Raw genomic sequence first — 18,228 nt, 5'->3', positions numbered from 1 at the left:
GCATTCCTAGGAAGCTGGTGAGGAAAGTCCTGGGGCCCCAGCTGTACGCAGGCCTGGAAAGCAGGGTCCAGACTGGAATGGGAGCAGGGAGGATGAAGCGGGGATCCTGGGGGCGGGGGGTGCCACCAGGATGGGTGAGAGTATCTAAGGAGTGCGATGGAAGGGGGAAGGTTGAATCCAACAGTCTGGAAACGAAGTAGTGACAGATTTATAGAAAGCTCGTCAAAGGAACCTAGGGAGAGTTACTGACACTGTGAGGAAAAGGCCTTTCAAGAAAGGTCTGGTAGTCGTGGTACGCCCGCCTGGCTCAGCTGAGCATTTATTTGGTGAACCTTCACTTAACCCCAAAGGGGATTATAACCGCGCTGGGTGGACAAGGACGCTGGGGAACTGCATCCTTATCTTTACTGACCGGGGGAAACCGGAAAAACAGAACAGTGTAAACGTGCAACTCAGGAATACAGAAGAAATGTCTGAAGCAAGAGCTCAGGGGGCGGGGAGAGGCACGTCTCTCCTGGGTCAGGTGGGGTGGGGGCAGGAGTCAGGTGGGAAAGACGGGTGCTGGGAGGGGCGGCTGCTTGTTTCTGTAGTAAGTCTGGTACCCGACTTCGTAAACTACTTACGCGTATTACTCTGACCACAAAAACCTGCAAAAAATTTCCCCATACCTTAGACTTCAAAACTAGCATCTACTTAAAAATGATTAAAATCTCAGAAAGGTCTTGGGGCGCCTGGGTGGCTCAGTCGGTTGAGCATCCGACTTCGGCTCAGGTCATGATCTCGCAGACCGTGAGTTCAAGCCCCGCGTCGGGCTCTGTGCTGACCGCTCAGAGCCTGGAGCCTGTTTCAGATTCTGTGTCTCCCTCTCTCTCTGACCCTCCCCCATTCATGCTCTGTCTCTCTCTGTCTCAAAAATAAATAAACGTTAAAAAAAAAAAAATTTAAAATCTCAAAAAGGTCTTATATGCATATTTAAAAATCCGTCGACTTCTTGTGCCGCGGAGTCTCAGAGGCCTCCTCTTCCGGAGGAGCTAACATAACCAAGGGACACCACGACTCCCAGGCAGGGCCTGGAGACCGCCAGAGGTCATCAAAGCGCTCCAGCCGGGACGGAGCACCACCCGCCGGCCTGGCACCCACTCCCACACTGGCTCTGTGAACAGCCGGGAAAACTTATTTTTATCTTAATTATGTAACTGCCCCCCTTCCCCCCACTTGGAAGATGCAGGTCCCTGCTGCTCTGTGTTCAGGACGAGACGGTGGATGAAAGTGCGGTTTCCTTCAGCCCCCAGCAGCCCACCTCGTTCACTGCTCCTTAGACCGAGCCAAGATCATCTCCGTGCCGTCGGTTCTGTTCTCTCGAACTGTCACAAATTAAGGCCAGTTGCTGCTTTTCAACAGGGAAATGGAGATGTGCCTCTTGGCCCTCAGCTGCTAATAATTTCCACCATCACTGTTCCAGACACACTGGTCTCTTTGCCTCTACTCGAACATACCAGATCCAGTATCCCTCTGCACTGGCTGCTCCCTCCATCCAGAAGGCTCTTCCCCGATATCCACACGGATGACTTGTCTCATCTTTGTTCCAACGTTATCCTCTCAGCAAGGCCTGACCACCCTATTTCAAATTGCTTTCCTCCCCCCGGACCTTGACCTAGCTTCCCGCCATAGCACGGTCACGTTCTAATGTATTATATGCTTTATGTATTGTGTTTATTGTCTCTCTCGGCCAGTACCCAAGAGGGCAGGGTCTCGTCTGTTATTCTCTGCTGCACGTCCACATCTGGCACAGGATCTGGCTCCTTACAGGCACCCAATTTAAACTGCTTTGTGAATAAATGAATCATCTTTATCGTACTCATTCCCAACCTGCAAAATACTCTAAACTGTTGTTAACACTGAGTCAAATAAAGACCACCATTTCCCCATCTCCCCTTCTCTTAGCTAGCACGTCTAACCTTGCCATTCTAGTTCACTGGGATCTTTTAGAATCTTGGCTTTGTCCTTCGGCCTTGGATCACCTGTGAATATGACAAACACATCTTCACTGACATCATTCACAGAAATTCTGAGCATGACAAGTTACAGCCTTTCTCCCATGAGGAGAAGCTTCTCACCAGGCTGGGGATGATGCATTAATCAACCCTCTTTGAGTAGAATCAGGTGTTCATTCAGCCAGGAATGTTCCATTCTGAATTATTTTCATGTTTGTATTTTATCTGGCCATAAGGATAATGTGAGAAATTTCTGTCAAATGCATTCTCAATTACTAACTGAAAATTCCACCCAAAGAGGCAATTGCTTTAAGAGGCACTGTGCAGTTTGCCTGTTTTATAGCTGGCGAGCCCATGGTGGCTCTTGTGAGATGGTCTCTGCAGATTCATTCTGGGATCAAAGTCAGAACCCATGTTCTCTCATGTTGGAGGATCAATCTCAAACTTACCAGAGTTTCCAAGGACGCCACCCCCCTGGGCCGCCCTCCCTGCATAAACCAAAGTCTCTAATTCTGACGCCTTGTTTCTAAGTGGTTACACCACCAGGATGGGGACAGCAGCCGGCCCTTCTCTTCTGCAAAAGCTCTGCTTTATCCAACAGCCTTCTCGGACTCGGTCCCCTCTTCCGTGCCAACTTCCCAATTTCTTCACTCTCGACAGCTGCCCATTTCTGCACACATTACGTCGCCCCTTCCTGACATTGAGCGCAACCAACATATGGGCTCGAACAGCTTTTCTTCTGTACGATTTTCCTGTCGGCGAAGCCGAGTCAGTTTATGACATCAGAGTCATTTCCACCGAACAGACTGAAGTCATAGCCACAGGCTCATTCGGATGCCTATAATCATTAGCCATGGCAAGTGAAACACGGCTTTTCAAAAAGCCTTTAAAAATAATTGAGTAACGTAATCCTGTGTCTTTATGAAAACACTCTGGGATTTAAAAATATTTTTACTGTTATAGGTCTTCCTTGATACATTTTTTAAATGTTTCCTGATACAGCTGGATTCTATTTTTAAGCTATTACAGGAACCAAACCAATAAGCTGGCCTTTCTAAAATCAGAAAGGAGGTCTTGCCAGGGAGTTTACGTTAAGCTCTGTACAGCGAAAGGAGAATGGAAGGTCCAGGAAATGATGTGCCGATCTCCAGGAACTGTTACGTAAAGGGGTCAGAAAGCAAGCAGTCCATACCCCCAGGGGCAGACAGTGACAGCCCCCCAACAGTCTTTGACTTAACAGTGTGCTTCACACGGGATGGGAACAAGTTCATTAGGAGGCAGTAACAAAGTCCCGACTGCGCTGCCCGCGACCTGTCATCTTTAGACTCCCAGAGTGGCTGCCGTGAGAGAGACAGAAGGTTTATGGGCATTAACAAAGAAAGGAATGAAAATAATCAGTATGAAGTGAACATGGCACGGAACAACCCTACTGCATCGTCTTAAGTCTCTGAATGTCAAGACGCGTCGATGGATTAAGCAAATAAAACCAAGATCTTGAAGAGGGAGGGAGGGTGGCCGTGGCCGTCCAGTCAGAGTCCAGTCACGCACGGCGCACTCGGTGTGGAGGAGCCTCATCGTCTGTCTGGCCGCAAACTACCCCCTACGCCTGCTCAATGTGAGGGCCCGGGAGATCCCAGGACACCAGCAACCCAAGCCTCGCGTTTTCCAGCAGGGAACACGACTCTACTCTCACGCAGCAAAGACAGAAAACAGGGGCAATGAAACTAAGGACTTTGGAGTCTCTTGACCCCAAGCAGTGGGCTTTGTGGCAAACCTTTCATTTCACCCAAGAGGAAACAGAGCGAAGACTGGAGAAGTGACCTGACCCCGGGCCCAGAACAAGAGGGTGGAATCAGAATCCCAGTGCAGGGCTCCGGACTCCAGGTGGAAAGCGCTATCGTGCTGCCTCTGGCGTCTGGGCGTCTGTGCGTGCGTGAGTGTGCGTGTGCACGCGTGCCATCGGTGGCTCCCACGCGGGAACTGGGGATTCCGCTCATCGTTTCTAAGCACCACTGTGCTTTCCAAAGCTCATTTCACACAAACCAAGACTCACAGGTAGCTGGCCACACCGAGACTCCACAAGGCCAAGGCCACGGGAGAAGGCTGACGGTGTTGTCAGAGGGCCACTTTGAAATCCCAACTGCCAGACCCCATCCAAACCCACCCCATGGGCCCAGAACTACCTGACCAAACCAAGTATTTCCCACGCAGTGCTGGGGGAGACACAAAAACAAAAGTTCTTAACCTCGATGGTACCTAATGGGTACCACTTTGCATTGACCCAGCACGTGTGTCTGTTTCCAATGAATTAACACCTATTTCCTATTGTTTCAATCATTTCCCAGCTTGGCGTGGTAGTCAGGAAGGTCAGGCGGCTTCGTTTTACAGATGAGAAAACTAAACACAGGTCACGCGCTTTGCTTCGGGTCCTACATCACCGTGTCAGAATATTTCCCGTCTACCACTTTTTCCCACCTGACCTCTTTGCCCGTTCTCATACATACATCCCACCGGCAGATCCCCGCCCAACAAACTCTTACTGGTAACAACGGAGAGAAATGCCCATCCAAGTCTCAGACAGCAGTGCCACACATGTGCTCGCCTGCCAGTCCCCTGTGACAACAGGTCGGTGCTGAGCCCGATGGTCATCGGCAGTGTCCTTCCCCTGTGGCCTTAAGAGAGGAGATCTCCACTTTCTTAGGATGAGAACATCCCAAACCTTTCCACTCATCATGAAAAGCAAAACCCTCAGAAATGGAATAAAAGCTCTCCTCAAAATGCTGCATGGCCAAACATCTGGTTATCACTCACTATTTCTGGCTAGAAAATGTCTTATTTATTTGGAAGCAGTTTATGGAAGTAGCAAAGTATTAGGAATTTTACAATAACTCGCACGCTTGTGTGAAATGGTCACAGCTGTGCTCTCTCATTCCACGGAAACATGGCCCGGAGACACGTTTCCACAGAATCCCAATAAGCAATCACTGCGCGCACCCAGATGGCCAATTTTATCGCAGGACACGGAGGCTCAGGCTACTGTGACGTTCTCTTTCCCCTTCATTGCTCGGAATGCAGCATAACTCCAGCCAGAACGGCAAAGATTCCACAGCAACAGCTTGCTCCCGCCAGGCCCCACCCCGTCTCCTCAACCCTCACTCCATCTGCCGACACCGACTTTCAAACCAGACCTCCCGCGGCGCGTGGCCCTGAGCACTGGCTCCACGAAGGGAACCCCCGAGCACGGCTCGGGGCGCCGCAGAGACCTTTAGTGCTCCCCACTGTGTCACCCGCCCCGAGTCGGTTCAGCCAGCGTTTCGATTCTCCGCTCTCCTACGACCGTAAGACGGCCCCGCACCGCTGACGCCATCATCTGCTGCAGGGAGGCTGGGCAGGAAGGAGAGGTGTCGGCATTTATAAATATACTTTGAAATGCAGGCTTCAAATAGATGGGAGTGTTCTGAAGATACGGTCCTCTAAACGCTGTAGGAGTCTTGAAAAAAAATTCCCCTTCCTAGAATGTACTTGATCAGAAGTTCATATTATCACAATGCCCGGGCTGTAAGCCAGCCTCTGTTCTTTCTCTTTAGATCTCAGGCTGCCTGCCAGGCCATCGGGCCACACTGAGGGAGTCCGGCTGCTGAGGGCCCTTGTCAAGTGCAGCTGAACAGGACACCGGGGTCACATTCGACTATACATTCACACAACCGGCATCTCAAGTTGACGGAGACACCCCATTTGCCACGGGGCTGGCGCGTGCACTCTGGACAATCTGCTTCTCTAACAGATCAGAGGAAAAGGTATCATCCACAGGACCGAAAAGTAGCTCTCAGACTCGGGCCCGTCACTAGGTCATGGGACTCAAACTCCCTTGGGGACTTGATGGAGTTAAAGGGGGTCACCTCGCTGTCAGAACAGCCTGGTGACTGGTGTTCACGGCACCGGTGTCCAGGCAGATCAGAGCCGGGGCCCCGCGTAAGGCAGTTTGGAAACGTCCCACAGCCCCAGTGCTGCAGGGAGTCCTGCTGCTTCGGAGCGGGGTCAGGTGGCTGCTGACAGTGTCCCTTGACTGTCACCCGCCAAGGGCTCGGGCGGCACGACTGCAGGAAAGGGTCTCAGGGACCTTGCCTGTGCTGCCGCCTGGGAAGTCTCCTCGGCTCGGGATGGGTTTGGTCTTCCCTGCACACGGTTCAAGGGTTCAAGACACTTTTCTCCAGGTCCTGAGCGGCAGCTTTGCCGAAAGCCACCAGGAGCTGCTCTCTCGAAAGAGGCTGCTCTGAGATAAAATACGCACAATTTTGTTCCACCAATTCGGTCCGCTCTCACCACTGACCTCAGGCCTGCCGCCTGGCAGTGAGGCCTACGCCATCCTCACCGCCGCGGGCCCGGCTTACCTTGGGGTTGGTGCGCTGCTGCAGCCTCCTGTCCTCCCTCTCTCTCTGCAGCCGCTCAAACTCTTCCCTGATTTCGGCTGGCGTTCTCCTCCTCTCCACAACCTGCAGGCACAGTCAGGAGGAAGAGGCAGTTAAGGACCCAGAAAGCGAGGAAAACATACACCAAGAGTGGACATCGCTAACGTGGCGCATTCGCGTGGCCCAGGTCTGGCTGTTCCTCGCCCTGGGATTCCGAGAGCAGCAATGACACCCCGACAAGCCTTTCTCCCACGGAGCCAGGCCCTGGTGAGCTCAGGCTCACGGTCGTATCCGCTCAGCTCTGCCCTCCGATCATCCCCAAGGCGATGCTTCCCTTCAGCTCTCCAGAGAGACTAAGCGTGGTTTCCCTCGTTTCGGTAAACTTCTCTCTGACGCTGTAGGAATCTTACAGAGAATACGTCGCCTTAAGTCTCGTGGTCTAAATTTCCTAATGAGTCCCAGCCCAGTAATAAACGTTGAAGATGAAAGCAGAGGACGAAGGTGCTCACAACTGCCCTGTCATCTCTCCCCAGTGTGCTGGAGCCATCGCTGGAGATGCCTTCTGAGCTTCAGCCATCAGGCCTGGGCGTTTTTACACCGTGGGACTCTTCCCCCTTCAATATGATATGACCCTGAGAATGTATGATGCCAGACGGGCCTTAGCATAAAACAGTACTCAGGTACCAAAAGGCAGGCCACAATACTACTCAGGGATGCACAATGACAAGTCTATGAGAAAATAAGGCGTTCCGTTTTGGCTTTTCTTAGCTCATCACAAAATGGAGATTTCAAAGAGGCAGGAAAAGGCCACCGTGGGCCTCAGGCCCCACATCTCTCAAAGAGGGAACTGCACCACATGATTTCTAGGGGTCCAGGATGCCATGGCCTGGGAGAAACACCGAGAGTGGGGGCAGGCCGACAAAGTCATGAGATGGGTGGGGGACAAACCCAGAGAGCACATTCCTTGTATCAGTGGGAGAAACACAGAGGCGCCTCGAGAGGCTGCTCACAGAACAGCTAAAAAGGGAGGTGATGTGAGAAGAAGCAATCCTGGAAATCACAAGTTTAAAAAATTGTTTAAAAAAATACATGCTTACAGCAAAAAATCAAAATAGTACAGAAGGATATAAAGGAAAAAAGTACAATTGGCCTATAGCTCACTCCCTCTTCTCCGCCATCCTCCTTCTCCCAGGCTGACATCTAGTTTTTAATGCATCTTCCTAGACACCCTCTGTGCATACATGTATGTGTGTGTGCATTCTCACATAAACCGGGTCACGTTCTAGGTTCTGTGTCCCTTTATTTTATCATTCAGCAATACAGAAAAATAAATACAAAAACTGCCTTAGCCAAAAGCATACTGAGAAATGTGTTTACTATGCTTTCAGGAAGTAAAGAGGAAAAAATAAGGAAAACAGCATTTCCGCCTCTAATAACCAGATGTAATCAATAATTCCTAAAATAAGAACACGGGGCGCCCGAGTGGCTCAGCTGGTTAAGCGTCCGACTCTTGATTTCGGCTCAGGTCATGATCTCACAGTTCACGAGATCAAGCCCCGAGTCGGGCTCTGTGCTGACAGTGCGGAGCCTGCTTGGGATTCTCTCTCTCTCTCTGCCCCCGCCCCAGTCATGTGTGCACTTGCTCTCTCTCAAATGAATAAACTTCAAAAATAAAATAGAACACTTAAAAACCATCCAAGAACAAATGAAAGTCCTAAATGGCACGCCAGTGACCGCTTCGTTACCTCACAGCGACACCCTCGGTTGTATTTAACTGACAAGGAGGCTCACCTACTTCTCCAAAGCTGAGGGCGTGAGGCACCCACCTGAAGTCCCTGCCCTGGACAGAGCGGAATGAGGCTCAGTGCTTCAGTTTCCATCACCGCCCCCCCCCCCCCCCCGCCATGTCCTGTCAGCCTCTCCCTTCATCACAGAAAATAAAGACAAGAGAGCTTCAGGGAAATATAAGTAATCAACTATTCCATTTAACCGTGAAGGTCAAGACGGATCAGGAAAAAAGGATTTAAAATATTTTAGGAATTCTTTGTGACCTTGGGACCCAGATTCGGTGGGCCTGTGACTATGGAACCTGCCAGTGGCGACCTACGTGACGCATCACCACGGCCAAGGGGGTCTGGATGGGAAGCGGAAGAGCCCCCTCCACGGGTCCCGGAGCAACCGGGCTGTTCTACCTGGACGAAAAGGCTTCACGCCGAGTAGTCTGCCCAACGGGACGCTGGTGTTGAGAGTGCACACTGAGCACGAGTCTGACCAGCCAGACTTACCCAGCGACACTGACTCCGTGTATGTGGTGTATGTGCCTCTATACTGTTTTTTTTTTAAGTTTATCTATTTATTTATTTAGAGAGAGTGCGAGTGGGGGAGGGGCAGAGAGCGAGGGAGAAAGAATCCCAAGCAGGTTCTGCGCTGTCAGCACGGAGCCCAGTGCAGGGCTTCAACTCACGAAACCGGCGGAGAGATCGTGACCTGAGCCGAAACCGAGAGTTGGATGCTTAACCGACTGCGCCACCCAGGCGCCCCTATATTGGTATTTTTAAAATAGATTCGTAAGATTCCAGGAATTAAGACCAGAAAGTGTCAGGCTCCACAGAGGCCAGAGCAGAACAAGATTTGTTTTCAAAAACTCTATGGCTGCCTCACCTCTGCTGGCTGGATCAATAGGTACAAATCCCTTTCCCTCTCCCACACTCCCTGGTGAACTGAAGAGGCAGATGCTCCACAGGGGTTAAGTCATCCCATTTCTAGTCAATTTTACAGGAGTTTTGGCAAAGAGCTGGCGCATAATCAGAGCGGCTGGCACCTCCCGAGCAGCGAGGGGCCGGGCAGGGCGTCTCGCTCCAGCTTCCAAGGCCCCCGGCCTTTATGCTCTCCTTCACACGCCTTCCATCTTGGTCACCCTCAGACACGTGCCCTCCTGTGCACCCAGGAGCACACCTTCCTGAATGGCACTACAGCTGGTAAATACCAGACGTTCTCGACGACAGAGCGTACCACGTGCAGCCCGTGGATCCACACACCTGGACCGTTCGCCTTAACCATCCATTCACCAACTAGTTCTGTCCCTGCGTTAGCCAGGAAGACTGACTTCCCCTGTGGGAGAGGGGACAGGGACCCTGAAAAGCAAGGCAGCCTGGCGAAAAGCGGGCTGTCCCACGCTGCCTCTAACCTCCTGGTGGCCTCAGCGGGGGTCCCCGATCTCTCACTTCAGATCCCTGCTATAAACTACAGGATTCCTGAGGTACCGTCTGGTCTGAAAATTCTGACTCTAGCTACCTGACTTTTGTTTTGGAATAATTCTAGAAGATTACTTAGAACTTTAGAAAAACGACAAAGATAGTACAGAAAGTTCCTGTACACCCTTCACCCAGCTTCTCCCGATGTTCACACCTTACGTAACCACGGGACGGCTGCCAAATCTCAAAACCAACCTCGGTGTGCTACCGTGAACTGAACTCAGACTTTCTGGATTTTACCAGTTTTTCCACTCGCATCCCTTGTCTGTTCCGGGATCCAGTCTAGGCTCTGGGACTGCTTTCAGTCATCGTGTCTCCTTAGTCTGTGAGAGCTTTCAAGCCTTTGTTTTCATGATCTTGGTAATGCAGGTTACCTTCTTAGACACGGTAAGACTGACCTCTAAGAGAGCGGAAGCAGTGAAATAAGGACAAAGTAAGGGGCTGCAGACAAAAGCAGACAGTGAACGGTCTGGGCCAAAGGACACGATGTACTGTCTTGCCAGTGCTACTGAGGCATGTGCTCTCCATTCCGCGGGCGAGCTGTTAGCGGACTGAGCACCACCAAGCGTTCCCAGCTCAGGGTGAGCCTTGCCACTCTGAAGCCAATCTCATTTCCAACATGGGTATCCACACAAACCCGCTAACCAACTTGGAAAACTGAAAGGGCTGGCTTTGCACGTGGGTGTGCCTGAACCTCTGCATCTCGTTCCCGTGGAATCCTGCCGGAGAATGACAAAGCCTCTTGAAGGTTAAAAGACAAAAACAAGGGGGGGGGGGGGGGCGCCTGGGTGACTCAGTCAGTTGAGTGTCCGACTTCGGCTCAGGTCATGATCCGTGGTTTGTGAGTTCGAGCCCCGCCTCGGGCTGCTTCGGATTCTGTGTCTCCTCCTCTCTCTGCCCCTCCCATGCTCATGCTCTGTCTCTGTCTCTCAATAGTAAATAAACGTTAAGAAAAAGACAAAAACAAAGAATGAAAACTTACCTAATGACTGAATGCAGGGTACTTAGTGCAGCCTGAAAAAGCTCCCATTTGCTCCCCAGCGGCCACCAAAAGAAGGGGTGACCCCTCTGCTGGGCAGGGAGTGGCCACTACGCCTGGGATGGGCTCTTACATCTCTGGACTGAAGGCGCTAGGATTCTGACAGCACCCTTTGGCGACTACCCCATCTGTTCAGACTAACAGATGTGGGGCAAATGGATACCATCGGCAATTAGAAAATAACACCAGCGACAGCATGAAGGGAACTCAGCTTCCTCCCTGGGGAAGCAGCTCTGACTGACGCAGGAGAGCCCTCGTGTGAACCAGCCAGCAGCGGGAGGGGTCTCCTCTTAGGAGTGGCGATGCCAGCCCCACAGAGCGCTCCAGAGTTCACTGAGACTCTTCATTCACAGCCTGAATGAGGGGCTCAATTTTCCCCTCATGTGTTAGACACGGATACATCTCTTAGTGCACATCTGGGAGGGGATCTCCAGGTGTTCTTCCTTGAAGTCATTTTTATATTCGGTGAAGGCTTAGAATCAATGCAAAAAAAGCCAATTCTGATCGATGAGAACTTGATTTTCTTAAAGTAGCTTACTAAAATATATGCATATAAAAACTTACCCATTCACCATCCATGACTGCCTACATACTTGTATAATCACTACTGTGCATGCGGTTTTGCTTTGTCGCTAATAGGGAGATAATTTGGTTTGGTGATAGGAAACCACACAATATTTTGCCAGGAAGATGTTACCCCACCGCTCCATTAGTTGGGATGATGCTGCTGGGAATGAACAGCCCTGACTCTGAAGGGAGGGGCATGTAAGACAAGTCTGCAGCCTTTCTGCGGCGCTGACTGCTACCACGAAACACTGTAACCGACCCACGTCTTCAAAAAACAAGGGAGCTTGAACATGGTGGACACAAGGTGAGGAGAAAGTCAGTAAATACAACAAGATTCTATTTTCCTTTTAGGATGAAAAAATGCTTAGCTATCAGACCTAACGCTTTGCTACGATGAGCTAATGTGACCCGAAGCACTGCTATTTCCATCAAACCAAAGGCCAGAAATCGACTGCCTGCTGGAGCCAGGCAGGGAGCGTGGATGAAGGGCAGGCCCGATGTAAGACCACGGGAGGTGCTGAGTGTCGGGAGGGCCGACGGCACAGCCTTGCCCACAGGGCAGAGGCTCAGGAGATCTGGTGGACTGCCGTTCCTCGCAGGGGAAGTCAGATACACTGCTACCAGATTTTCTGATTTTTCCAAGAGAAGACAGACAACCGGACTTTTATGCAAAATGTCCCGAGTTTTAAATGATAGCGACTACAATTTGTTGTGTGGGCAACCAAAACATGGCCACGGGTGGAACATGGCCCACAAGCCACCAATATTAAGCAGCAGTGGAAAGGGAACCAGAAGCTGTCTCGCTTCTCTTGTACTCTTTATCCCATGGTCTGTAGAAGGTTTTAATGCTAGTTACAGGAGACAGGCTTACAGGCTTGAGATTCAATACCAAAAGAACATCAGGGGTAATTTACACAGTGATGAGAAAGAAATCAACAATGGCCAATTTAACATTAACAGCCTCCTACAATTTCTGGGGCGTCAAAACCCAAGTTTCTTTAATGAAATTAAGTACTAACACCTATATGTTCTTACAGCAACTTAAGGGTTTTCCCCCTGGTTTTCGTCTTCATCTTCCCCTATCTTCCCATCTGATCCTCGTGCCGTCCCTCCCCCTCCCCGCACTCGTAACATGGACCTGCCCGAGGCTCTGTGACTAGTCAGTGGCAGAGCAAAGGGAGAACAGAAGCTTGTGTGAACGTGAGTAACTGTTTTTACACAGCATGGCTGCCAGGGGAACATTTTTCCTCCTGGGCAATTCAATCCAGTAGTTGTCAACTTTTCTGTGTTTCCATTTGCTCACACGCACAACACATTACCAACACAAACACGTCCCAAATGCAGTCACTGGTAACCTGGGGCGGAGGGAGCGGCACAAAACGGGGGAGGGTGGCAGGAAATGCGTGTGGGGACAGAACCGCACCCCTACGGAAACTGTCTTCCATCAGACCCCCAAGCAGCCTGCTCCCTCCCGGGGGTTAGAAAATACTGGTACAGCCTACGCCCCTGGCTTTTTACCTGACAGGTTAGGAAACAGAGGACAAGCTGGATGGCTGACCTGCTTGAGCACACGGAGGTACGCAGAGGCATAGCCAAGCCTAGAAGTCATCTCTTACACCGAAATATGAAGCCAGAAAGGGACTCTAGCGGCTTCCAGTATTCTCAAGCACGTGGTCCCAGGCTGTGGGATCAGGGGGTTGGTGCTCTGCAGATGTTTAAAGACTCTTCTGGGACGCCAGATGCACAGGTTCTCTTACCTCCCATCCTTCCATCTCCAGGCCTCTCTTCCCATAGATGTCATAGATGGCCCTGGTCTGGGGGTCGCTGAGCACTGTAAATTAAAAATCACACATTTACAAAGCACGGAATTCACCTTTCAGAGCTGGAAACAACATCGTCAGGTAAATCTACCTCCTTCCCTTCCTCCCTGTCCAAGCACAATCTCACCGAGAGGCACTCTTCACCCCTGTGCATCTTTCCCCCTAACTGCCTATCTGATCTGGTCCAGGATGTGCTTAAAGGTGGGACACAAATGAGAAATGTCGGATTTTTTGTGTCCAAGCAACTCTTCATTGTGAGGTGCACCTGGCAGGAAGCTGCACTCTCGGGCCACTCGAGAACAGTTGTTTTTTAACAAATTTGGTTAAGTTTCTGCCACAGTCTATACAGTAGCTGGGGATGAAAGAGTTAATTTCAGGAGTTGAAGAAACGAAACAGATGAACACAGAGGAAGGGAAGGAAAAATAAGATAAAAACAGAGAGGGAAGCAAATCTTAGGAAACTCTCAAAGACAGAGAACAAACTGAGGGTTGCTGGAGGGGAGGTGGGTGGGGGGACGGGCATTAAGAAGGGCGCTTGTTGGGATGAACACTGGGTGTCACCGGTAAGTGATGAATCACTGGGTTCTACTCCTGAAACCATTACTGCACTATATGTTAACTAACTTGGATTTAAATAAAGAAATAAGCAAAACAAAAACAAAACAAAAAAAACAAAACAAAAAGCAAACAAACAAAAAGAAAGAGCGAGCTAATTCGAGTTTCTAAAGCTTATTCAGACAGGCTCTGATTGTAAAATCAGATTTTTCTACAATCAGAGCCTGTCTGAATAAGCTTTATATATATTTACTATATATATACTTAATATCCTTCTGCTTTTTTGTAAATCATTTTAAGACCCAAACACCTGTCACCATGGTGGCTGCCACATCACCTAAATAAGTACATCAGAAAAAGATTTTTCAGGGAGGGACAGCTACTGGAAGGACATCCAAGCGGAATGCAAGTGTTAGGAAAGCCAGTGGTCGCTCCCTTCCTCACCTCCTCTGCCAGTTTCTGTGCAAGACCTTCGAAACTTCTCTCCCTTGAGACTTCCCACGTATTTTTAGGCCTAATTAAAAAAACGATGTAAATGATCGTATCCATATGCAAATCCAACGGGGAAGAAAGAAGTGCTGACCACTGGAAGACGTGGGAGGTAGACTTCTTGAGCTAATCTGTAGGATTTCGTGGGGACTTATCTGTTCACGGCTTTCCCTTGGTCTCCCCATGAGGCTGAGCATGGGGGCGGCTCTGCTGCCACAGCACTTCCTCAAGAACCGTTCGGGTTTTCTGTTAACTCTTCCCTGTATCTCCAGGACAACACAAGCTGGCCACGGGGGTAATTTAGACAACGGTAAAATTCACACAGCCATTCAGACAACGGGATACGATAAAAGGAACAGGCTTCTGAGCAGGAGTTAAATCTACTAAAGACCCAATGCTGACCACAGACGTGGATCGTGCACTGCAGCCCGAGTTTTCCTCATCAGTAAAGCCCAATTTTTTGATAAAACCATAAAGTGAAATATGGCATATGCTTTTATGTCTATAACAAAAAGTCTTTAAAATAGATTAAAAAAATTTTTTTTTAACGTTGGGGCGCCTGGGTGGCTCAGTCGGTTAAGCGTCCGACCCCCAGCTCAGGTCATGATCTCATGGTTCACGGGTTCCGACCCCGCATTGAGCTCTGTGCTGACAGCTCAAGAGCCTGGAGCCTGCTTTGGGTTCTGTGTCTCCCTCTCTCTCTGCTCCTCCCCCACTCACGCTCTGTCTCTCAAAAATAAATTAAAAAAAACACAAAAGTTAAAAAAATTGCTTAAAAATTTTTTTAATGTTTATTTTTGAGAGAGAGGGAAGGAGGGAGAGAGGGAGATAAAGAGAGCACAAGTGGCAGAGGGCAGAGAGAGAGAGGGAGACACACTATCTGAAGCAAGGCTCCAGGCTCTGAGCTGTTAGCACAGAGCCCAATGCGGGACTTAAACTCACGAACCGTGAGATCATGACCCGAGACTAAGACGGATGCTTAACCGACTGAGCCACCCAGGCACCCAACAACGAGAAGTCTTTATTTCATAAAGAAACACATTATCTAATTCTTAGTCTGTTTAACTAAGGAGCAAATCACCAATCTGTTCCAGAATGAATAACTTATTTTACTTGGCATATATTCTAAGAGTGCATTAATATTTTTAAATTTTTATTTATAAACCTGTGGCAGAATATGCATAACATAAAATTGATTTCAGCCACTTTTAAGTGTATACTTCAGCGGCATTAGGTGCATTCAGTGTCGTGTAACCATCACTGTTATGTTGCTAGAGCTTTTCCACCATCTCCAACAGAAACTGGACCCATCAGTTACTTTAACATTTAAAAAATTTTTTTAATGTTTATTTTTGATTATATATATATATATAGAGAGAGAGTGCAAGCAGGGGAGGGGCAGGGAGAGAGAGGGAGACACAGAATCGGAAGTAGGCTCCAGGCTCGGAGCTGTCAGTATGGAGCCCGATGCAGAGCTCGAACTCATGAACCTGAGCTGAAGTTGGACACTTAACTGGCTGAACCACCCAGGCGCCCCGACTTCAATATTTTATACACAGCTACATCACAAAATTTTCCTTCTGAAGTACCTAAGATGTAAGTATAAAAACCTGAATTACTTGATTCTACTTCCTGTTGGCCTCCCTAACATCATTTTCTTCCTTTTGTTAGAACCTTTCCTTAGCCAAATGCTCCGGAGCCAATAAAATGATGTTCAAGTAAAAAAAACATTCTTGTGAATGTTCTCATAAAAAAAGAGAACAAAGAGGGCCTGTCTGAAGCGATCAGCCTTTTACCTGGAAGAGCTCCCTTTAGAAGAAAGCCAGCGAGCGATTTAGAGCCTGAGTGCTCCCTGCAGCCCGGCCCCCGTCTGCTCTGCTCACACTCTCATGTCCCACTGACCGGACACATTGATTCCAGGGCAAACTACCACTCTTTCAAAGGACCTGTCAGTAAAAAAGCACTAACCTAACCTCCTCTCTCATGCACCTCTAAGGACTCTCTTTCTGTCCTCTACAAATCAAGCCTCTTAAAAATCGAGCAGCTGCTTTTCAGGGCATGTGCGCGAGGCCTGGCCCTCCGCTGACCTTCATAAGCCTGGTGCACAAGGTTAAACAGCCGCTCCGCCTGGGACTTGAGCTCCGGGTCCCGGTGCTTGTCGGGATGGTAAAGCATGCACAGCCGCCGGTAGGCAGCTTTCAGCTCTTCCGAGGAGGCCTACGGAGAGAAAAATCCAGTTAGAGAACAATCAATGCTGCTTGAATATTATCGTGATCAGAATCAGCCTTGAAACGGGAACCTGTCAGCCACTCTCCAATGTGTTTGCTTTCTACATTCAGGACATAATGAAGTTATGCTTTATGGCTTCAATAAGGCTTCTTTTTTCCACAGTTAATAAAGTGATCAATTATGTACATCAACAGCAATTGTGTTTTGCTGGGAAATGCTGCTATCAGATGCGTCTCTATACTGGCTCGATGTGCTCAGAGCTGAAGCTAAAAACGTCACACAGACCCGCTTACTTTCTAACCCAAGTTATTTGAAATAAATCACGCGGAGGCACTCTCAACAGAAAACTGGTTCAGACAGGAAAAAAGCTATCTACCATCAGACAGAAAGGCCATGCATTTATCCAGTTTTCTGACAAAGGAACCTCGATGAAGATTTACCCGTAAAAACCACAAATAAAATTGTAAAACCAACACAAGCCTCCGATTCAATCTCTGATTCTAAAAGGGAGCACAGAAAGTGGGCAAAAATGCGTTGCTATCCTATAGAAACAAAAGCCCTCCCCCACAAACCCAGAAGACCTCCCCCCAAGCATTCAGCTCCCCAGTCCTCACATGTCCTCAGTTTGAGGGAAAACATGCACCATGGGAAGAACAGATGATACCAAGTAAGTACCATGGACTGAGTGTATTTTAGCCGCACAGAAGGGGGGGGCGGCAGGGAGGATAAAACCCACACTCTGCTTTGCCTGCCGCACAGCCACCAAGATGTCCTCAGACACAAAATCCCTCAGAGGCCCTAGGAACACCGAGCCACCAACCTGGCCAGCCCCGTGGGTCTATTTTGGGGAAACATTCTGTGTGATTTCATATCAGCCTCCGGGACCGTTTGGGTCTATTCGAGGTGATGCCGAACAGGCAGCTCTATCCAGATGACCGGTCAAGTAAAGAACATTTTGTTTTTGGGAGGCAACCCCCTCACCATTTTGACAATAGAAGCCCACTTCTGGGTTGCCGATGACACACTGGAGGGACCAAAAAACCAGCCATGCGGGCAGAGAACGGGACCAGGTCCCCGGTGAGAATGCCAGGGCCAACAGTGCGCTAGGAACAGGCCTCAGAACACGTGTCCCCAAGGAGAACCAGTACAGGGACTGATCAAGGGATCAAGGTTACAAGGGAAAACGTTTGACCACATTTTTCTATAATTTCCACAACTTTTCATTACCTTCCAGTTCCAGGACTAATGAGTTTTTTTCACTAAGGAAAAAAGGAAAAACTTTATTGTACTTTAGTAATAACTTTTCGGCATGAAATTTATTTTTATTTTTTTAAGTTTATTTAGAGAAAGAGCATGAAGCGGGGAAGGGGAAGAGAGAGAGAGAGAGAAGAGAGAGAGAGAGAGAGAGAGAGAGAGAGAGAGAGAGGATCCCAAGCAGGCTCTGCGCTGTCACAAACCGTGAGATCGTGACTTGAACAGAAATCAAGAGTCAGATGCTTAACTGACTGAGCCACCCAGATGCTCCAGGCACAAAATTTAAACACTTTATGCAAAACTAAGTTCTTCAGATGTTAGAAAACCAGCAACATTGTGCAGGTTCCCTAGAGGTTTTAAACAAGGAGTTCTGAAGAACTCCAAAAGAAAGACACTCCATGTGACTGGTAAGATGTCAGTCACACATGCCCGAGAGGAGAGGCCGTGGGGAGGCCTGGTGCCCGTCGGTGCCATCAGGACGATGCCTTCACCTCCGGGCCCTCGGCTTCTTTGTCTGGGCGGGGAGGTGGCTGGCCGGCTGACCTCTACAAGCCCTACCAGCTCTGACTTCACATGATCTGTTATCCGGAAAAGAAACACCTATACCCGAGACACTCT

General features: G+C 49.3%; 1 protein-coding gene across 2 annotated transcripts in view; it reads right to left on the bottom strand.

Annotated features, from left to right (window-relative positions):
• The window catches only part of DNAJC11 (DnaJ heat shock protein family (Hsp40) member C11), a 66,793-nt gene that overhangs the window by 29,898 nt on the left and 18,667 nt on the right, over positions 1 to 18,228 (bottom strand). For both annotated transcript variants that reach the window (XM_053899034.1, XM_019461253.2), the window contains exons 2-4: positions 16,215 to 16,344; positions 13,021 to 13,094; positions 6,386 to 6,487 (exon numbers count right to left, since the gene is read on the bottom strand). In XM_053899034.1, coding sequence (XP_053755009.1) covers positions 6,386 to 6,487; positions 13,021 to 13,094; positions 16,215 to 16,344 — 306 coding nt within the window. The remainder of the gene's footprint in view (positions 1 to 6,385; positions 6,488 to 13,020; positions 13,095 to 16,214; positions 16,345 to 18,228) is intronic.

The sequence above is a fragment of the Panthera pardus genome, unplaced genomic scaffold, assembly GCF_024362965.1.
Source record: "Panthera pardus isolate Hobbes unplaced genomic scaffold, ASM2436296v1 HiC_scaffold_11, whole genome shotgun sequence".
NCBI lineage: Eukaryota > Metazoa > Chordata > Mammalia > Carnivora > Felidae > Panthera > Panthera pardus.
Note: the sequence above shows the minus strand (reverse complement) of the source record. Positions and strands in the feature narration are given on the sequence as shown.